General features: G+C 38.3%; 1 protein-coding gene and 1 pseudogene across 1 annotated transcript; both read right to left on the bottom strand.

Annotated features, from left to right (window-relative positions):
• Positions 1-949: 949 nt before the first annotated feature.
• LOC113019287 (carbonic anhydrase 4-like) lies at positions 950-4051 on the bottom strand. The gene is made up of 9 exons (XM_026162893.2): positions 3974-4051; positions 3607-3679; positions 3498-3524; positions 3239-3409; positions 2872-3020; positions 2645-2740; positions 2327-2405; positions 2024-2187; positions 950-1910 (listed from the first exon to the last, which is right to left on the bottom strand). The coding sequence occupies exons 2-9, from the start codon at positions 3677-3679 to the stop codon at positions 1725-1727; spliced, it is 945 nt and encodes a 314-aa protein (XP_026018678.1). The 5' UTR covers positions 3974-4051; the 3' UTR covers positions 950-1724.
• Positions 4052-12954: 8903 nt separating this feature from the next.
• LOC145430532 (putative carbonic anhydrase 3) lies at positions 12955-21283 on the bottom strand (annotated as a pseudogene).
• Between the last annotated feature and the right edge of the window lie 1421 nt (positions 21284-22704).

The following is a 22704-nucleotide window of genomic DNA, read 5'->3' on the forward strand; positions in this document are numbered from 1 at the left end:
TTTAAAGTCGTAATTCTAGATTACACTCGTTATTTCAAGACAAAGCGGAATCGCACTTCAGAATCGGTTTGCGTAACAAGAAAATAAATACTTTTTCTTTTGGCACATTGACAAAGTGTAGGTGTCATTATAAAAAGGTGAAAATATGAAGAAAACTGCACCTTGGGCAGACGGAAAAAACACACAACTTTGGACAGAAAGGTTACGTAAAGGTTATTACAGCCTCGTGCAATAAATATGATGCATGTTTTATAACAAGACGGCTGATAAATTTAATCCAAACAAGGCATTTTGTAAAGGGTACAGCAAACTTTTTCTTCAAAATAGTTTCGACTTCAATCTCAAAATGATCAAAATGATCGTTTTTCTTAATGTGGCCTTAATACTGTGTCGTGATGATTAATGATCTCACTTTTTTCATTTATTGTTTTACACAATCAGGAACTGTTTTGTTTTTGTTTTGGTTTTTTTTTGTTTTTTTGCCTGTCCCGTTTGGCTAACGACAGGACAGAAGAGGTGAAACTAAATACACTGACATTGAATACAGACTTTCAAAGTAAACAGGAAACATGGAGATTAGACATGACATGAACTAAACATAACCATGCAGACATGACTCATGACAGGTAGACGCACGAACCAGGGAGACGGAGTACAGGGGAAGATGACAGAAGCGACAGCATGAACTTGACAACACAAGACACACAGACATAAACACATGAAGGGCAAGGGAGGCTTAATACAAGGGTAATATAATTACAAATGAGCTGGAATAACTTATTGAACCTAAACAAACAATAAACATCAAAATAGACTAAACACAAAACACTGGGTCGCACGACCCAGGACCATGACAGTAGCAAATGCAGATGAGGACTCCACCCAGCTATGTATCATTTCAAAAGTTCTAGAAACTTCCAAGAATTAAAAAAGACAGTAAAACTGCAAAAACAGTCATGAATAATTTTAATTGTCTTTTAATAAGACCAGGAAAGTGACAGTTTTCTTCATGTTCAAGCAATACAGTTCAGTACTAAAGACAAACAATGTGCATCACTGATAAGTTATTCTCTGGGAAAGTTACACACAAAGCCTTCATAAAAGAATCAGCATGTTTTCTTTTTCCATTTTCCACTTCAACTGCAATAGTGGCTGCACCGATGGAGCCAAAATAAAGTTTACAATAGTTTAAAATAAATACAAAAAATAACAAGGACAAGACAGTCCCCTGATCCTTCAATCACCGTTTGGTAAACTAAACTATGTGCACATGCCAACATCAAGGCATATCTTCACGTGTCACATTCTTATAATGCTGGATTTCATAACTACCAGAACTACACTGCAGGTGCATCTCTTTGTCAAGTGTAGCTTGGCAGCTCAACGCGGACGTGGAACATGCCTCAATTGTTCAGACCGTGTTGGCCTCGCAAAATGAAAACTTGTGCATGTCATTGCTTAAAGTAAACTTGAGGTGCAAGCATGAGGTGCAGACATACAAATGCAAATCTTTAAACAGGTTAAAGCTTTGTAGCAGGTAGCCATAATCAAGAATAGCAGAGATAAGTAGCCCTCACCTTAATAAATTATTCTTCGCACTTTTCGTGATTATGTGAAACATAAAGAGCTACATTAGAAATCAGCAAAAGCCTGTTTTAATTAAATAGGGAAAGAACGCATGTGCTGAAGGGAGGCACGTTTGTTGACAATGTCCTCTTTCTATTTTAGCTCCAACTCCAGCCCAATGTAAGACTGAGAAGCAGCAGGCCCAGGGAGAAGCAGGTTGTGGAGGCAGAGGCCTTGATGCTCTGAGTCCAGACTTTCTGTGCAGGCTGCAGGCTTCTGTAGACGTTTGTCATGAGTGGTGACATGCTGTCGTTGAAGTGCAGTGTGGTGCTGAAGAGGTCAATCTGGTCATGAGACATTTTTTGTTTCCAGTTAACTCCATGAACCACTATCAGGGCATTGGTGCTTGCAACAATGACAATTAGGAGACACAAGGAAGAAATGAAATAACACCTACCAGATCTTTACTGACTTTAATTGGTTCCTTAAAAACGGTCCAGACCACCGCCTCATTACAAGCTGGGGTTGTCAAGGATCCGAGGTAGCGGTAATACTTAGTGCGATCCACACCAACGAGCAGGTCGTCCAGGGAAAACCCGGCTGCAATGGAAACTTTCTGGCCTGAGGACAGAAACAACATGAAGGAACTATAAATTACAGAATTTAGAGGCAGAAACAGGAGAGGAGGTTGTTGGGTTTTTTTGGTGTGTGTGTGTGTGTGTGTGTGGGGGGGGGGGGGGGGGTTTACCAAAAATGTTACCTTTTTGTGTTATGTTGGCCAAGTAAGAGGTCAAATTGCGCCAGCTTTGTGGCTGGCCAGTTGAGTTACCTGGCATTACCTGCAAAAAAAGTTTATTTTACATTGTCATACCCATCTAAGATGTGTAAACAGTATACCAACAACCCCCCACCACCACCCCAAACACACACACACACACACACACACACACACACACACACACACACACACACACACACACACACACACACACAGGCACACACAACAATGACAATGCAGTGATTCCAAAACAGAATAACACAGCAGGCATTACATCATCTCGTGCGCTGCTTCTCTCACCTCAATGAAGAAACCAAGAGCTGCGAGTCCGGTGGAGTCTTTGACGGCTAGACTTGTATTCCCATTGTAGGATGACTTGCTGTTCACAATATGCAGCTGGGAAAATTCATAAATTCATAAAGATCATACAGATGTTTGTTTGTTTGTTTATTTTATTTATTTATTTATTTTTACAATTTAACATGTACAAGATAAATGTACAAAATAAACGTTAAAAAAATCTGTACCTCCATAGGATAGCGCTTTCCATCTACTGTATGCTCTGCGCCGGGCACAGAGGAGCCATTACCCCAGTGCAAGTGAAACTGCAGGCTGTCGTATTGCTCGGACAGGTCCCCTCCTGAAATCTTAACTCCGCTCTTAAGGGTCACTTTGACTGGAAGAAGGAGGAAAAACAAAAACATGGTGAAGTTACACCTAACCTGAAAGAAGTAAGAAGAAATGTTCAGGTCCAAGGCAGTTTAATTGTAGAGAAGAGGGGGGCGCTGAAATCCAAGTAAGTTGTCTTTTTTTTCTTTTTCAAATTATTATTACTATTATTATTATCTAAAAAACACGAGATGACACTTTTGTGGCCTTACACCCGGTGTTTACCTGTGTCGCCAGTATTTTCTATGGATGTCATTGCGGAGGTGTTGTCATACTTGAAAAAAGTGAATTCAGTCAGTTTGTCGTTCGGTGTGGCTGATGCTGAGACGATGTTAATGGGTGACTGTCGGCTGCCGCTGCAATACTGGGGGGAAATTCTTGGCCAGGTTGTGTCATCTATAAGCAGAAAGGGCACATAAAGTCACCGGAGAGCGGTCACCCAGTGGGCAACATGGAATAGATAATGGAGATATTGGGTACTTACTGCAGGATGGGAGATGATAACACCAGGCTAGATAAAAAAAAAAGATGGGGTTAAAACAGGACATTCAGATTCCCTTATGTAGACAAAAAGCTCTTAAGTGAATACATACCTATAGAGTCCGATGCGCAGTGAGCGGTGGGTAGGACGCACACAACAAACGCAACAACTTTAAACCACTCCATCTGAAAAGAGCAAAAAGCCACATTGTTTAGAATCGCACATATTTTTAAAAAAAATACATTAAATTAAATTAAAATACTTTGAAAAAATGTAAAACACAGAAATAAATGAATGAATTTATGAATTAACATGTTGCTGTATGGAATGACAAATTTACCTATATAAAAACTTTCACCATTCAATTCTAAAAATTAACTAATGCTAAAATTTCAAATGCTGCAGTTAATAGAGAAAAGAATGCAACAAATGCAGGTTTCTAACTGTAGCCACTTCACCTGAGCAGCACAGTGTCTTACCTTTGATGCACCTGTGCCTCCGTTCAGCCTGTTTTCAGATGCAGCTCACCTCACCCTCCCTCTTTTTATTCCCTCAGTGCATCCTGCAGCTGGCTGGACACCGCCTCCATGTAACATGTGAGTTGGTCTTTATCTCTCCGCAATAATTTCGCGGAAGTACAACGGAGTATTAATGCGACATTAAGAAAAAAAAATACATTATCGATCATTTTGAGAATAAAGTCGAAATTTCGAGTTTAAAGTCGTAATTCTAGATTACACTCGTTATTTCAAGACAAAGCGGAATCGCACTTCAGAATCGGTTTGCGTAACAAGAAAATAAATACTTTTTCTTTTGGCACATTGACAAAGTGTAGGTGTCATTATAAAAAGGTGAAAATATGAAGAAAACTGCACCTTGGGCAGACGGAAAAAACACACAACTTTGGACAGAAAGGTTACGTAAAGGTTATTACAGCCTCGTGCAATAAATATGATGCATGTTTTATAACAAGACGGCTGATAAATTTAATCCAAACAAGGCATTTTGTAAAGGGTACAGCAAACTTTTTCTTCAAAATAGTTTCGACTTCAATCTCAAAATGATCAAAATGATCGTTTTTCTTAATGTGGCCTTAATACTGTGTCGTGATGATTAATGATCTCACTTTTTTCATTTATTGTTTTACACAATCAGGAACTGTTTTGTTTTTGTTTTGTTTTTTTGTTTTTGTTCTTTTTGCCTGTCCTGTTTGGCTCTTTTGCCATCAGAATTGTTGTCTAAAGGCAAAGAAAGATGCCCAACGGATTTACTTTACCAAATTGACCATCCCAGCCTTGCCGTAATGGTCCATTTGATTCACCTTTTATTGTTTATTTTATTTTCACTTGCTGAATACGGGACAGACTTGACTGGGGGAAAGAAGGGGAGAAAGAAAGAGGGAAAGAGAAACAGCTGAGAAGAGGGACGGGGGAGAAGGGCAAAAAACAAAAACCAACAGAATGAGCGGAAAAAAAAAAGAAAAAGAAAAAAAATGCATATATCGATCACCTGGATCACCTGTTGAGAAAGAAAAAAGAAAACAAGCAGAAGAGAACAAGAGTAATAGAATAAACAACATCACAATGATATATGGGAATATGACAGTAAATACTAAATATTAAACATTATTGTGCAGCACATAAGATCAACAGAACACAGTGTGCTTTGAGGTAGGAGCCAAAAAGGGTGTCGTTTGTGTGTGTGATCACCCGTGTGTACACCTGTGAGCATGGACGCGCTTGTTTTTTTAAAAGGTTCCTTCATGTAATGATCTGCTAGAGGGTGTGGGGGTGTGTGTGTGTGGGGGGGGGGGGGGGGGCACAGCCCCGTCCTCCAGGGCATGAAGCAGGTATGGAGGAGATCAAAACTCCAGACATCCAGAGGCCCCCAGAACACAAGAGACCAAGGAAGACCAACAGAGGGGCAGCTGCGCCACTGTCCCAGTAAGAGCTGAGGAGAGTCCCAGATGAGGGCTCACTCAGCAGCCGCGGAGCAGAAGCCAGGGGGGGTTGCAGTGACACGCCCGTGAGCTCCGCCGGCAGCCAGCTGTGCTTGAGTGACCGAGCCCCAGGCCGTGAGGCCGGGGGCACCCCACCTCCGAAGTGGCCCGAGCGAGCCCCAGGCTCCAGGCCCCGATAAGCAGCCACCAAGGAGTGAGCCGGTGTGTACCTGGGCGCCCATCCCCAGACACAAGTCCGCCACTGGCAGGGGAAGTGGTGGTGGGGGGAGATAGGCCTCCAAACCTTGGAGAGCCTGAGATGTCCCCAGAGAGGTGGCGTCTGACACCCAACCTGACATATAGACACAGACATACAGGCACACACAGATACAAACATCCATTCCCACCCTCATGCTCTCATATGCACTTACTCCACACTCAACCAACGTGGAGACAAACATAAAGAGACGCTGTACACACGATCACACTCCCCAAGCGTACTCTACGAACCGAGTCTAGGTACCCTTGCCCCTGGAGGGGGGAACTGCACCTAGACCCAGGTGGTGTTACCCTTTTCCCTTCGGTGGGGAGAGGCAGACCGCCCCGACTCCGCAGCAGCAGGGAGGCCCCACACTCCAGACCGCAGTCGGACGGCCAACTCCTCCTCCTAGCCCCCTGCTCCAGCAGGCCGCAGAGAACGGGGATGGAACTGTGCAGTGAACAAGAATGAAAACCGTTTGACAAAGAGGGAGATTGTTTTATCATCGGGGGTTTTTTTTAAATCATGTTCTATTTGTGTTTTCGTGTGATTGTGTCGATTCATGAATAATAAGACGATTTAATGCGACTCACTGCTAAAACAACATATCAGTCTTTGCCTTGGTAGGACTGTTCCTAGACACCCAGTAGACAATTACAGACAGCATGCTTTCCATCATTCAGGAGCATTTATGCTTTCCTATGTTGATCTGCATGACTTTTTTTTTCTTTTGTGTTTTTCTTGAAAGGTGATAGGTGTGAATGCATGACAGTTAAGTGCAGGTGACAGCTTGGGTTTTGAGTAGCGATCCATCAATAGTGTTTTCAATGCCAGCATTTTTGTTTTAATTAAATGACAAACATTGCAACTAACCAGAATGCTATGTGGGTAATTACACTAACAAGTAATCTTAGATCTCTGCTACAGTTTCTTCTTCTTGAAAGATCCTGGGAAGCTGGTTGAACACACAAAGCTTTGCAATACGATAGACGTATTGATAGACAGTTCAAGTGTGTTATCACCCATCCAAATCAGTAACAGGAAGACAGCAGCATCTGATTGAGAGTCGTTGCTGTCATTAAAATGGAATGGTTTTTTTTTTTCAGTTTTTCAAATTTCCCACAACCGGTTTTTAGTGAACACATGTGACGCTGATATTTCCTGCATACATGTAACCAGGAACCACAGCAGCCTGTTTGTCATAGCTTCACTCTTCTGTCAAGACTAATCAAAGCCATTCAGTTCACAGTTATGCCTTGTGTTAATAATTATTTCATAATTGGTGGGACGGGGATGTTAGAAAGCAATACCTGATTCATCAGCTCAAGCCACCTTCTTCCATTGTTCAATTGTCCAGTGCAGACAGTCACATCAGCAATGTAGGTTCTTTTGGTGGTCTTACACATTTTATGTATCTTGACCAGCTTTTCATGTTTCTGCTCACAACTCTGATATCATCTATGATGGTTGTTCTAATAAATCCTGAAGCTACTGTTTTTTGTTTTTAATTTTATATATATCCAGTTTCTGGGTGTGTTTTGAGTTTATGATATTTTAATGGCTCATTGCCCATTTCAGCGTCATAGAATATGATGTGGCTTCTTTCAGCTTTTGTTGGATTAAGCATGTTTCGACCCGTGCTGGAAATTATGACTTGTTCTATTCATTGAAGGGAACAATGTAAGTTTGTAGTTTTGATACATCAAAATATCAGATTTAAACTTCAGCGTTTTGTTGCCAGGGTGTTGTGAGATTACGAGTCAGTGTTAAATGCATCATTTAAAGCCGCAACACTCAGCTGCCTTAATCACTGCCCGTGTGTTTTTTGTATGTTTGCTCATATATGGAAGCATATATGGATGTTTTTGGAGGAAGTGACCAGCTAACCTTTGCAAATGCTGCCTGCTCAAGTGTTTCACAAACTAATTTATTGCAGTCCATTAAACACTTGGGGATCTGCGTGCATTCTGAACTTTTTGTGAATACCAAATATATCATGTATATCTGTGTTTTCAAGATCCCTTGAACAACTTGTTCAACTTTGTCTTTGCTAAGAGGTCAAATAACAGTACAGTCCATCACATTCTTAGTGGCTTTATAGATTAAGAATAACCAGCAAAGAATTATTTATAGATACAAGTTATGGTCACAGATTATCTCTTTAATTTATGGGCAAGCACTTGTCAGAGACCCTATATATTTCTGAAGCATGCACTGAAGTTAACATGACTGAAGTACCTCTAACACTTGATTTTGAAAATTCACAGGTGGTTGATGTGTCTTTAAATGTTACATTTTTCATTTATCTTCCTCACAAGAAATCTGGAGGAAGCAAGGCAGAGGGGAAGTCTAGAAATTTAGACTGTTGTTCATGCTAAGTTGTTCAGTTTTACATTTTGATGATATCAAAAGAACATCTTATGAAAATTCAGTATTACTCATGCTTAATTTGATCTTGGGTTTTAGCATAAAGGAAGTCCTTTGTTTAAAAAAACAAAAAACAAACTACGGGCTTGATTGAATAAAAAAAGACTATTGTCATTATTCCCCTAAATGAAAAAACAATGTAAAAAGGATACAGTCGGAACATTCATTCCTTGTATTGTTGAGTATTTCCTGTATTAAAAGATTATAAGTAGACAAAACATAAAACCAGGAAACCTTCCATTTAGCCAGGTAAGCTTGGCACAGACAAGAGCCAAATCTCAGCATTTTCCACTCCCCCCTTTTGATCATTCATTGGTTGCACAAGTTTATCACATCTACAAATATGAAACAACAGAACTGTTTTCAGATGGAATAGGCACTGTCCGTGTGTAGCAATGGTCATGAGAAATAAAAACAGATTTAAAAAAATGCATTTTGAACTAAAACATCTGACTCTTGAAATTGGGATTTAGTCAGGTCAGTCAGATACTGTTGAAAACAAGCAGTTCTTTGAATCTTTGGGCTGAAGGAAGGACAATACTCGGTGTATATATGCTCAATCAACAATCATTTATTTCGGTACAATTCACAATAAGAGCATTACAACGTCCGGACGGGAGAGATGCCTGCAGAGGTTCGACAGCATGTCTCAAAATGGTGGCAACTTTCACAGACTTTTATAGCTAATCCCAGCCCCCCTCTTTGTCATAAAAGCTGCATCTTCACATGTTTTTCTAATTCTTAGTGAGCCTAGCTCCTGACCTTGCCTCCCTGTCTTTCTGTGTGAAACTGGAAGGGGGGTAAAGAATGTGGTTTTATCTCTTCTGCCCAGACACCTAGTCTCCCTCTTATGGCCTTCTTCACATGATTCAGCAGTAAAACATTCTCAAGAAGACAGTGTCAGACATTCACAGCTGATCAAGGATACAGAGTAATGCACATTTTGTCTAATAAACTACAAATGATTATGTTTCTTTTATTCAAGAGTATAATAGAGACTAAACTAGATACGTAGCACACCATTAGAACTAAAGGATAATATATGGCCTGCAGCTGTTAAGCTAATTTACTACCTTGACTACTGGTCATAAAATGGCATATGTTTAACTACTTGTCATTAACAATACCTATTCAACCCATTATGTGTTTATGCACCTCTTTGCATATTGGTTATTATCCTGTCTTCATCCACCCAGCCCCACCAGTCATGTCAGATGACTGCCCCTCCCTGAGCCTGGTTCTGTTGGAAGTTTCTTCCTGTAAAAAGGGACGTTTTCCTTCCCACTGTAGTAAAAGCTCTTGCTCATAAGGGATCATTGATTGTTGTGGTTTCTCTTTAACTGAATTAAATTGAATTGAAAAAAATAAACACTGGACATAATAAGACTGGTGACATTTATAGTTTATAATGGTGGTTGGATGTGCTAGGTTAAAAACTAAGTACTTCATTCTTAGTTTTTCCGTGGTGCAAAAAGGAAACTAGCAAGAAAACAATAAGCGTGCTTGTAGATAGCAAACTTTGATAAATCAAAAAAAGTTAAAGTGATCTGCTTTTCTCCTGAGCATTTTCCTTAGCCTTTTTTTGTCCCTTCGACACATTTTTTAAAACGTATTTTCTTTACTTTTATCTCTTTTACTTTCTAGTATTTCTTATAACTCTGTTAGTAGTCTCGGACTGAAATTTCCTCCTTGTGGGAACACAAAATGTGTTACTCAAACATGCTGTAATTTGATCAACCAACGCCTCTTAAAAGAATGTGTCCATAGGTTACTATTTCAGCTCAGATTTCTTGGAGCTATGGAAATTAATCACAGCCACTCTTATTTTCTGATGTTCAGATACACATTGTACTAAGAAACTTTATTAATACAGTCCAAAATACTAATTCAAACTACTTTAATGGAAAATGGACTGGTTTTTATATGGCTCCTTTCTACTCTACCTTTGAGTGCTCCTGAAGCACTCAAAGCCACGAACCACCAACCTTTCTATTAGTAGATGAGGCCTCTCTTCCCCCTGTACCTCTACAGCTACTCTTCACAGAAGAGTTGTCAATAGAATATTAGATTTTGGAAACAAATCCTGATTAAGCTAAAATAGAATTCAAGAAAATGTTTGTTTTTGTTTCCAAAACGGTCAGCTAACAATCATTTCAGAATAATTATCGAACCAGCAACAACACTTAAGTTGTAAAAGAGTGACACATGATTTACTTGTTTTTTGATTGTGGGTGATCGTGGCTCAAGAGTTGGCAGTTCGCCTTGTAATCTGAAGGTTGGTTCGAGCCCCGGCTTCGACAGTCTCGGTCGTTGTGTCCCTGGGCAAGACACTTCACCCGTTGCCTACTGGTGGTGGTCAAAGGGCCCGGTGGCGCCAGTGTCTGGCAGCCTCGCCTCTGTCAGTAGCTACAATGTAGCTTGCCATCACCAGTGTGTGGATGGGTGGATGACTGAATGTAGTGTAAAGTGTTTTGGGGTCCATAGGGACTAAGTAAAGTGCTATACAAAGACAGGCCATTTTTAGACTTTAAAAAAATGTCTTGTCTTTTTTTTCCCCTTTTTTTCAGATTAAAAAAAATATAAAAAGGTTTGTGTGTACGGAATGATAAACTGTTGAAACTGTTGAACCAAGAGTGAAATAAATAAATAAATACATGAAATGAAATCTGTTTCTGTTAAAACTAATCATGTTAAAAGATAATAACTAATAACTAATTCTGCCAAAAGTGGTCAAATATCCAGTCAGAATTATGCCAGACGTTGTGTTGGTGGTTATTAAAGATGAATGCTGTACATGATTCCACCCTGGAGAAAGAACAGTTCAAAAGAGTCATTAAGAGCCCCAAATTACCATGACACTCCTGCCCATGATGAGTGCAACCTTTGACTACAACAGCATATATTGCATGTCATTAAATGTTGTCTTCTTTCTCCCATAGTTTGTCTTCTTGTCCTTCCTTCTTCTTCCTCCCTGAGTCTGGCTCTGCTGGAGTATTTTTCAAGTTAAAGGTGAATTCTTTTATTTCCATCATTGTTGCATGGTGACAAGTACTTTGATTTATCACCATGAAAAATATGATTACATAAGCACACATTGTACACATGCAATGTCTGTGACACTGTTTGTTTTCACTTTGGCATTCACAGGCAACTTTTCTAGTTTTGTTGTTGTTTTTTTGTTTGTTTAATCAACCAGTCAAACCTATTGGAAGAATGTGTTATATCATATGTTACTATTTTCAGTCCATAGCTTGCTTAGAGCTGCACTGATAATTTTCCTTTGCATGTCCCTGCTTATGTTTTCTCGTGACCAGAAGGTTTTTAAACTAGAAAGCTTTGTGAAACGCTAAAACTACTTTCTGAGAAGGTTTGTGAGCAGAATACTGGTCCTGGGTTTTGGAAACAAATCGTATGTAGTTGTGAAGTTAAATCAAAATTAAAGAAAATGATTTTTTTTTTCATTCATATTAAACTTCTAGAGGTGTGTTTTGTGCTTATATGGAGATATCTAATTATGATATGTTGCTGCTATTTTTGTATCATCATGATAATGTTGGCCAGGGATGGTCTAAGGAGCATGGAAAGAAAAGCATCTGGACTTCAAGTTTTCTTGAAGGCGTTTCACCTCTCATCCGAGAAGCTTCTTCAGTTCTAAGTGCAATTAATATTCCAAATTTTAAGCCCTATAGGAGTGTCCGCAAGAGGGTCATTGATCCTCTACCTCATCACACGAGCCAAGGTGTGAAAACAGGTTTGGGTCACAATCAGCCAAGGTTTCGATTGGACCCATTGTAAACCTTGCCCAACCCTATCATGTGATTTATTGTTTTATTGGTCCAGGATCAACATTGCAATTGATCGACCAACTGATCAACCACATTGTTGCGGTGTCATAACTTTGCAATGTGGCGGGAAAGAAAAAAATGCTTTGGTTTGCCTAATGCCCTAGAACAAAGAGTTAGGTTAACTGTTACCCAAATTTAAGTAATTCGTCTTGGTTTGCTGATGGTTGCTTTTAAAAGCATTAACTAACTTCTTGGCTAATGCTAATTGAACGCTCAGACCACGTCATTTGTCAGTTGTGATGTTGTTCCTGGATCAGCAGTTATGATGACGTAAAAACAACACCAGCACAGAGATATCAGATCAGTTCCTAGTACATACCAGTCATTTCATATAGAAATAATCAACCACTGTGTAGAGGACCTAAACTTAAAGGATAAAGGGCAGCTATAGGATGACATACTGTGATATTCCAACTGTATTGGTACTTAAAGATGACACATTTCTTTTAACTTTGTGCCATTATGATATCAGCGCAAAATGCATTTTAGGTTACACCACTATACGCTAAAGGTCATGCTCAATGCAATTGAGTAGAGATTACGCAGGTTATCTATGTCTAAGTAACATGGGGCACCTAGACTGGTTCCTGATCAACTGTAGTTTTTGCTGACATAAAAGTCAAACTGACAAAAGACGGCACTCCCTCGTTACTTTTGTTTGGCTGACATACTAATCTTGATGTTATTAAAAGTAACAGCAACTTCAGAGTAACATAGAGCCATGTATTGTAACGGTTACAAAATAAATAAATGGATCAGATTCACATTTACATGGCACCAATTCAATTCAGTCCAATTCAGTTGTATTTATTGCTAATCATGGCCGCACAGGAACAAGATCTAAGCACAAGATCCATAGAGGCTGGGGTCAACCACAGGTACAGGAAACTCAAGCTCCCAGGCCTCTGGTAGAGGACCCGAGTTTGAAGGAGCTTTAAATTCCCTCCTCACTTTATATATATTATATCAAGCATGTAAGTGAAATGAACCCTAGCAGACATGAAGCTTCAGACCTGTAGCGTCATATAAGAATCACACATTTCAATTTGAAACAAGTGGGGGTTTTTTTATATTTAAACTGGCTAGAAGAATACATTTCCCACTGCTAAAGAATAGTGTTTGATTTAAAAATATACTGTTATACTTTGCTTTTTGTATAGCAAACATATCACCTTTACTAAAGAAAAGCTTTTTTAAATAGTGATTTTTTTTTTTCCTCATAAGATATTTTTTTGATGAAGTAAAAGAAACAGCTATTTTATAGCAACTGCAGAAATATTTTTGTTACTGGTAACTGTAACTGGTAATCTCAGTTTCAAGGTTTAATATCATGGCAGTATGACATGAATCCCCTGAAAGTTTTATAAACTGCATTTCTGCTCACACTAAAATCAACCAATATTAATAATACAATGAAAGTAATGAAAATTACATATTCAAATGTCACCAATGAAAAATCACTTTCCAAGCTAACATATAAAGAACCTAATAAGTGCAGCACAGTATATTCTTCACAGCAGTTCTTGGCTGATCTAAATTATATAAAATAGACACCGGTGCTGCGTACCAGCAGTAGAAACCATAACAGATGTCGAGGAGTACTGTCGAACGCTGCCAGCTGTAGTTAGGATTGTTCTGGTATGACAGGGCTGTGTGGGTCGATACACATTGAAATATCCTGTTTGATTAGGGAACATCTTCATCTGGTGGGTTTAAAGGGAAAAAAAGATCTTTTAAGACATATTTAATGTTCACATCATTATTTGATGTCTATGTTCCTGCACTGGAATACATGCTCCTGGTTTATTGGTGCAGAAGTGTAACCTGTTATGTAATCTGCTAACTGCTGGCGCCTGTCGTGGAAGCCTCATAAGGGTTGATGAAAAGGTGACCTCACCTGACGCATGTACAGATTGCCAAAGAATGTGTTGAACTGTTGAAGACAGTCACGTGATTTTTCTCTTCCTGCCCAGCACTGATTAGTGATATACTGAGAGCAGCTGATTTCACAGATAACTGAAAGTGTCATTCACACCAGAGGAAACCGAGCAGATGAATCACTTTACCTGAACCAACATTATATTGACTCTATTTGAACGTAGTCTATCATAGCTTATTGTGCTGTGGTGCAGTTCTATCACATTATTGCTATGAAAAAAGTATGGTATTTTCTTAAATTTTTTTATGATAGTAGATGCGCTTGGCTTTTCAGTGTGTGTTGTTAAGGTCAACTATCACAATCATACTCGATCTTGGTCACCGATTTCAAGTCTAACAAGTTTCCTAAAAACTGTTCAATACCGTTATCAAGTCAAGGACAACATAAAAAAAATCAATATTTATAGTGAAATGTAGTCAGCATTTATTAATTAAGAATAGTTTCCTACATGATATATGCATGTTGGTATGCATGAAAGTTATTCCAGCTGAAGGCCAAGGATCACGTGTTTCTGATACATTCTGTTTTTAGGTATGTTTCTTTTGTTATATAAAGTTGCCAACATTAATAATATAAAACATACCATAGCTTCTCTCTGCTTTTCTGGGATTAAACATACTTAAAACTTGGCTAGAGATCATGACCTGCCACTAAAGAAAAGGGAGACATTTTGGATTTTCACAAAACCAGCTGTCCAAAGGACTGAACAGTGAACTTTAAATGTAATGACATAGTTTACCTAGTAAAGTTAAACACAATAAAAGTTTAAAGTTGTTACTATTCATTCACTAAAGATTCCTACTATTAACTAATAATATTTGCACTGAATAAACCTATATTGTTTTAAATCTATAGTGTGTTGTGGTATCTCTATAGATAATAAGGAACTAGTAAAAAAAAATCACTGTTTCGTCACTGCCCATGGGAGAGATATTTTAATATTTTATATGATAAATTCTTCGTGATCAGTGGTTTAATCAATTTAATGTCTTAGCAAAGTGATAGCAGACCTGTACCTTTTATTTTTTTGGAAATCCCTCAATCAGAACAGAGTATGTCGCCTTTAGATGGAAACTCATGAGATAACGTCATGCTAACGTCTAAATCCATAAACTCTCAGCTGAAGTGGCTGACCGTAATGTCACGTGGAATACACATTACCGACTCTCTACCATCAGTATTACTGTTCATTTCAAGATACAGCTGTTGGTTAAAATGTTTAAAAATTGCTTAAGACTGAAAGAATGTGCAATTTTGTAGAAAGTAAAAAAGGGCTGGTTTCTATATAGTGCTCAAAGTGCTTTATACAACTTGCCTCATTCATACTCACTCACACAAACACTTTTTTCTATGCCTTTTCTAATTAAGTCCTTTTTGCTGTTCACACACGTTCATACTCAGATAGGTGCATTAGAGAGTAACTTGGTGTTAGTATCTTGCCCAAGAATATTTAGCATGCAGGGTGAAGAAGCCAAGGATCAAACCACCAAGCTTCCGATTAATGGATGACCTACTCTACCTCCTGAGCTACAACAACCCCCAAAAAGCATTTGTTCCCTGTCTAGGTGCCTCTTAATAACAATCAGCCTTCTCATTGTGTAAACACAATTCAGTACAAAGGGAATATAGTAATTTTAACCATTGTACATAGGAATGTCAAACATCTGTATTATTACTCCCATTTTTCTTCATCTGGCATACTATGCAAAGGCCTCAAGGCTGAATTACCTTTTTTAAATATCTGACATTACGTATAACTTACCAGGTTTAAGTCCACATTGATTGACTCTTTAAAGATTGTCCAGACAACTGCTTCACTGCATAAAGGTGTGGTCAGGGAGCCACTGTAGCGGTAGTATTCATGGCGGTTCACATCACCAAGCAAGTCATCAATGGAGATATCGTCTGTGACCTTCACTGTTGTACCTGCAAGGAAGTGAAAATGCACAAGTTGCAGTGATCTGCTTAGGTCCTCATTCAGAATTTTGATTTTATATTCAACAAAGTACATTTGTGCTCACCAACTTTGTGGATCTTTGAGCGATAGCTGGTCAGTTTTTTCCAGGCGTTTGTCTTAGATGTTAGCGCTGATGTGGGATGTGTCTATCGAGACAGTTATATTGGATAATTAGAAAGAAACTCAAACATATGGGTTGTAGTTTAACAAACTTAAAAAATTAAAACATTAAAAAACACACCGTTGCTGTTCCTGATACAGTGCTCCCATGAGAGGTTCTCTTGGTAGTATGGGTGGACTAGAAAATGGATATTAACCCTCTCGAGGCAGGCGTTGCCGATTTGCAACAGTTAAAAACTAACAACCTGATTACCCCACATACATATTTTATGAGGTTTTTTTTACTCAGAAGTACCACTGCAGGACTTGGTTGTGCATTAGCAACAAAAAGTTTAATTTGAGCCTGAGAGGGTTAAGACAAAGTGTTTACAGACAGCTTATGCTTTCTTTTTATAGACCTATCAATCACTTCAGGGTTTTTTGTTCACTTTTCTCAGATTTCTGTGGAATTCTGATAATCATTTAGGTCAAATGAGCAGAAAATATACATTTTTTACTTTAACTTTCAGAAATGGATTTCCATCCTTGAAATAAAAACTGTCATCAGCCACCAGCATGAACTGCACTGTCAATCAACAACACTGAGTGCCTGAGACAGTGATAACACAACTTTGTGCGTGGAGCAGGTTAAAATGGAAACTGTTTGTCTTTAGATGAAATATTGATGTAATGTTGTACGTGATGGCACCTGTCAGTCAGTGGAAACTATTATTTGGAATTACTTCTGCCCTGTTCACATTGCAGATGCCGTCAGAAATTTGAGTATAGTATAGATTTAGCTTTTTTTGACATGTACGTGTTTGGTACATTTATTACAAGCACTCAAAGGTGTTTGATACCAATAAAGCACATATATTGTTGTTCACAGTTTCACTTGTCCAAGTTTTACCTCAATAAAAAATCCCAGCACTGCCAAGCCATCAGGTGCCTGTAGTGCCTGATCCAGGGTTAAATCCTTTTTCTTGCTTACAATGTGCATCTGGACAAGAAAAAGAATTAATGGAATGAAGTATAAACAGGTGTGTGTTTGGTTATAAAAAAAAAAAAAAAAAGCTTAATCTTTGTCACTACCTCCATTGGGTATCTTATTGAGTTCACAGTATGCTCTGAGCCTTCAGATGTATCTGATGTGTCACCCCATGGAAGTGGAACTCTAGGATGGTATAGTCATGCCCCAAACCTCCTCCTGACACCTCCATCAAATTTCTCACCAGTACACACTTCACTGGAGGTTGTTTGAGAACAAAAGAAGAGAATATAACAATCATACTCTTTGATTTCTGTGAAATAGATTGTCATTGTAATGTAACATCTTGTAATGATGTAAATAAGAATGTTTACATCAATCATATCCAAAACAATTGTGCATAAAAAAAAAGGCATCAAGATTGCTGTCTGGCACAACATTGTTTGTGTTAATGTTGATGGGTGACTGATATGTACCGCTACAGTGGGAGCCAGGCAGAAGGTGCCAAGAAGGTGGAGTGACAGCTATTTGCAGAAAACATTTTTAGGACAAGTCAAAATCAAAATGGAGTATAACCTGCATAAAACTCTACAGCTAAATGTGCTGATACATACCACAGTGATGTGGATCATAACACCATTCATCTGAAGAATGGAAAAATGGTCATATATGTAATGTGCCAATTGGAGTTATAAAAATGCATGAATCATTTATGTGTTTTGCAGCTTACAGGGAGTCAGAGGAGTTCCACGGGAGGCATAAACGTGACGTTTATGAAGAGGTTGTGTAGGTCGGTAGATATTAACCAGCTTTGTTTCCATGGGAAACTTCTTTATCTGAGAACAGATTACCAAAGTTTTATCCACTGTAATGTTACAATCAAAAATGCATTTTGAAATTGTTAATATCTCCTGGTGCCCTGGCAGCACAAACACTTCTTTACTTCTAGCGTATGACTGAGTAGTGCACATTCTGAGAGCCTGTACTTTGGTGTAAGAACAAGGAAACATATTTTTTAATCATAACTGAAAACAGCCAACATATCAAACATTTTACATGGAAAATATACAATTAAACAAGAATTTAATGGCAGCAACACATCTTCAAAAAATGACACAAGACTATGTGACATCCTCTCTTCTTATGGCAACAGTCCAGAAACATCTGGGAACTGAGGAAACCAATGCTGGACTTTTGTAAGGGGTAAGCTTTGGCCATTCTTTTCATTATACTCCTAATGTGTAAAAGATCTAGACTCAAGCCAGACCACAGCACCCAGACTCCTCTATATTATGAAGTCAAGCTGCTGTAATAGATTTAGTATATTGCTCTATATAGTAATTGGAAATATGTCAGAGCTTTCTTGGAAAAGATGCCATCCAGATGGAAGAATATGTCACTTTTAAACCCATATCAAGATTTTAGTACCTGTGTTGCCCTTCCGCATCTGCAGGTCAATTTCATAAGTGCTAATGTAACCCTGTACAACCAGACATGCAGGCTTTTGAACTAGGTGCAAATACCGTTCCAGTTGGTCGCTCTTTTCTTTAGTCTAGCAGCTTCAGCATCCATGTTATCTAAGTTGTCCCATTTCAGATTTTGATTTATTTGACCACAGAACAGTGTCCCACTTAGCTTCAGTCCATCTGAAGTTAACTTTGATCCAGAGACGACAGCAGCATTTCTGACAGAGTTTTAACTTACATTTGTGTAAGGCATGGAGAACCGTGTTCACAAACAGTGATTTCCGTAACAGAATCATGACTGTTTTAAATGCACAAAACCTGAGGGCCTGAAGATCACTGGTATCCAACAGTAGAAGAAAGCAGAAGGGTCAAAACAGCAAAAGCCTGCTGTTTTGACCCTTCTGCTTTCTTCTACTGCTACTGTGGGGATTTGGTTGTGAACTGTGTCAAACATACAGCACCATCAGACTGCATCTCCATAGCTCAGTCAAATAACTTTCAAATAAATGTCTTTACTGCTTGTTTTATCTGCACACCTAAATTGAACAAAGACACTTTTTTCATGTCAAGATGAGTTGCAACCAGAGGCATCCTTTAAAAACCTTCAGCTCTTGTGAGGCTTTAGAGCACTTTACTCTACAAAATATGTAAAGAGATTTTGATTTGCAAATTTGTGAAGCCTACTTTATTATGGGGCATTTTGCTGTTATGTCAGTTTACTGTTTATGTCATTCTGCTGTCCTGCCAGACAAGATCAGCTATGGTAGATTTTCTCACATATGAACACAAAAAAAGCACAAAATTAGACCTGATGTCATAAAAAGTAGCTGGTACTTGGAAGAGGCTACTGGGGTTATTATAGATTTGTAAAACCACACTAAAAACGAAGTCTGAAAAGAACATTTTTTCTGAAACAACAATACAAACTACACTTCAGAATAAAATTAAATAAATAATAATAATGCACAAAATTGTCTAATATTTTTTTTAAAAAAGGAAATGCCCCACCTAATGATGCGTTGGTGCATTTAGTCACTGAGACTGTGAACTAGCTGCCTTATTCATATTGTAATCCAGGTTCTGGACATCTTAAATCTTGCCCTGACAATGATCCTCATAATTTTTTAGCAAATCTGTTTTGAAATCTTACTGAAAGAAAGCAAATCAAAAAAAGAAAGAAAAGAAAATAGGGGAAAAAATAGTAAATACAAAACTCTAATAACTGTGGTGTATTTCTTCTGTTTCCACAAAAATAAACTCTCAGATGTCATCCTCCTATCATGCCTGTCAAATCCAGGCTAATGAGGTGCTTTATAATCTTACAGACTATGCACACAAAAGTGTTGTAAGAGATTTGCATACTCATTGATGCCTTAAGTTAAATTCAACGAGTCATGCATCTGCTGAGTCGCCAGACAAGTATAGGGCCTACGCCTCACTAACTGCAGACAGCTGACCACCATTAGGCAGATAAGGTGACAAGAAAGACGTCACGTGTCATTCTGTTACATTTGCATGACTCAGAATTATCTGTTTATCCCACACAGTCACGTGCAGTTTGCCCAACATTTTTCCTTGTTGGTACAGACAGTGGAAATAACATAAATAAAAAGGCATGATTATCAAACAGAACAATCAAAGCAGACACCAGCATATACCAGTGTGTTCCATTGGTATGTCACGTGTGCTTGGCTGCATGTTTCAGTTTTCTTCTGCAAATGTTTGTGATTCCAACACAGACTGGATAACAGAAGAATTTCATTTGCCACGAGTCATTTGCAGGTCAAGCTATTCACTATAATTAAGTGATAAATTAACTGATATCTAATACATAAATTAACATAAGAAGCTTTTTCTTCAGCATTTTCTCATACAGCTTGGACCGTTTAGTTAGTTGTGTTTGTGTTAAAAGGTGGAGAGAACATTCATATTTGCAGATCCCCTTACACGATCTTTGCTCCTCTTGTGCTAAAGAGAACTCACCAGTTCAGTGTTGACGTGGATTGGCTCGTGAAAGATTGTCCACACGACTGCTTCGTTGCAAGCAGGCGTTGTCAGGGAACCCATGTATCGGTAGAACTTTGTCAAATTTACATTTCCAATTAAGTCATCAATAGAGATGCTATGGTCTAAACTAACCTTGCTCCCTGTGGAAAGATTAGAATGAAAGAGACTTGAATTTAAAAGGATAAATAAATGTAATCATAAAGTGGTTTGCATTTTATATTCACTTCAGTGCATGTTCACAAAAGTCAAGAGGCATGGTTTGTCAGCTACTGTCTCACCCTCTTCTGCTTCATGACTTTACAAACTTTTATCGTTTGACTTCAAAAATAATTCCACATACAGACAAAGAAGTCAAACACAAATTTCCTTTAACTATTGTTATAACTGCAACAACAATGGCAGGCCATTCTTCTAATCTTTCAATATTGTTTTTTTTTTTTTAAACAAAGCCATTGGAACTCTAGTGGAAGAAAAGACCAACCCTTGTCGGTGAGGTTTGCCAGGTATGATGTAAAGTTCACCCATGGCTCTGACTCCTGTGGACTTCAACTCTACATTATGTATGAATGCTAATTATGTTAATACTTAAAAGCCGTCAATGTAAACCAGTTTTATAAGTGTCGCCTATTTAAAAATAGCAGCGAGAAGTCTGGGGCATACAGACATTTATAAAAAAAAACCAAGTACAGCATATCCATCTGGATGCTCTGGAGGGGCAGTGAGATGATCCTTCTGAGTGACTATGTGCATCTGGAAGAAAGTCCAACAACTTATAAGGCAAAGCAAAATATAGAAAAGGAGTTTAGATGTCAAGCAATGAAGAAACATTGTACCTCCGTTGGATATCTGTGCTCATAAATCATGTGCTCTGAGCCTGGATTTTTTACATCACCCCAGTGAAAGTGAAACTGAAGTCCTGTATATGTTCCACTGAGTCCACCTCCACTCACTTTAACTTCATTTCCTTTCAATGTGCACTCCACTACAAATGGTATAGATTGTTGTAACTTGGAAAACGTTGTATGTTTATGCAGTTTTAGTTAGATTATAAAGAACATAAACATATTTAATTTTGACAGAGGTGGCTTTGAAGTCTTTCTTGAGTTCGCTATTACTCAGTGTATCAATAACAAAAAAAATAAATCCTTCCACTTTAGATTTGAGATTTTAGGAAGGGGAAGCATCTCAGTATTGTTCTATAAAGATTAAGATTTAAAATGAGCATGAAAAAGCCCTAAAATGATCACTTGGATGAGATTTGTGATCCTCATTCTTTTACAAAACTCCATGAAGAAGCTGTCAAGATCAGACAACTGTTCATTACTGTACTCAGGGTTAAAAGTTTGACAAATCATCCTACCTTCACTCTTCCAGTCTCAGAGTTCCAAGTCTTATGAAGAGATGTGTTGGTTTCAATTCTCAGATTAAAAACTTTTGTCCGCTTTCAATGAGTCCATCAGTGAGAAAGGGGTAAGAAACTGCCGCAGTACACTTCAAGATACTTATCTATATCTATCAATATATATATAATATGCTAAACAATGGGAGGACACCCCCGTGTATAAACAAAGAGCAGTATAGGGGAGACACACAACATGGTTGAAGACACTTTTACAAAATGTGGTATTCAAAATAGATGCATCAATAGGAGTGTACCAGTTATCTGGTTAAGTCAGTATGTTTAACTATATTCATTCTACTCCAATGCATCACTTAGGTGCTTATGTGTATATGAAATCATATATTTGATCCCAGAGGATGGAATAATTAAAGAAATGGACGAAACAAGACAAAACCCCAAAACAGTGCATACTGCAACAAAATGTATTCATTCCAATGGCAATACATTTTTTTCTAAAGCACAGCACAAACAAATCTTGTTATGTACAAGAATTTTCAGATGCTCAGCTTACAAAATGTTTCATAGGAAATAGAGCTGTTTGTCGGGTTTCTTTTTACAATCCAGAAAAACCACCCTTAGTTTCTATTACTTCTAGATGAGACAAAGGTGAAAATATAAGAAAGTTCTTATTCAAAACACTCTGATTTGGTGCAGTGACAGGTCCCTCACTTTGTTTTTTTGTATAGAGTTCATCATTTGTATTATCATTTTTTTAATCACAGAGTTGGACAACCAAGCCCCCATATACAGTGTTCGGGTCAAACAAAGCTGATGGTATGAGCTTCATATTCAGATGACATTTTTGAATTTGATATCACTCCTGTATTTCCTGTGACACTATTTAAAACATTCCACTGGAAAGTTGTAGGGCCCCCAGGAACA

This window comes from Astatotilapia calliptera, chromosome 8 (assembly GCF_964374335.1).
Source record: "Astatotilapia calliptera chromosome 8, fAstCal68.1, whole genome shotgun sequence".
In the NCBI taxonomy this organism is placed as follows: domain Eukaryota; kingdom Metazoa; phylum Chordata; class Actinopteri; order Cichliformes; family Cichlidae; genus Astatotilapia; species Astatotilapia calliptera.

Excerpts from the sequence above, each read along its gene's own strand:
- LOC113019287 (XM_026162893.2), bottom strand. The coding sequence starts at position 3,679 with ATGGAGTGGTTTAAAGTTGTTGCGTTTGTTGTGTGCGTCCTACCCACC. Across the intron at positions 3,525-3,606 it reads CTGCGCATCGGACTCTATAG|CCTGGTGTTATCATCTCCCA; the intron begins GTATGTATTCAC and ends TTTTTTATCTAG. Across the intron at positions 1,911-2,023 it reads TTAAAGTCAGTAAAGATCTG|ATTGACCTCTTCAGCACCAC; the intron begins GTAGGTGTTATT and ends TCTCATGACCAG.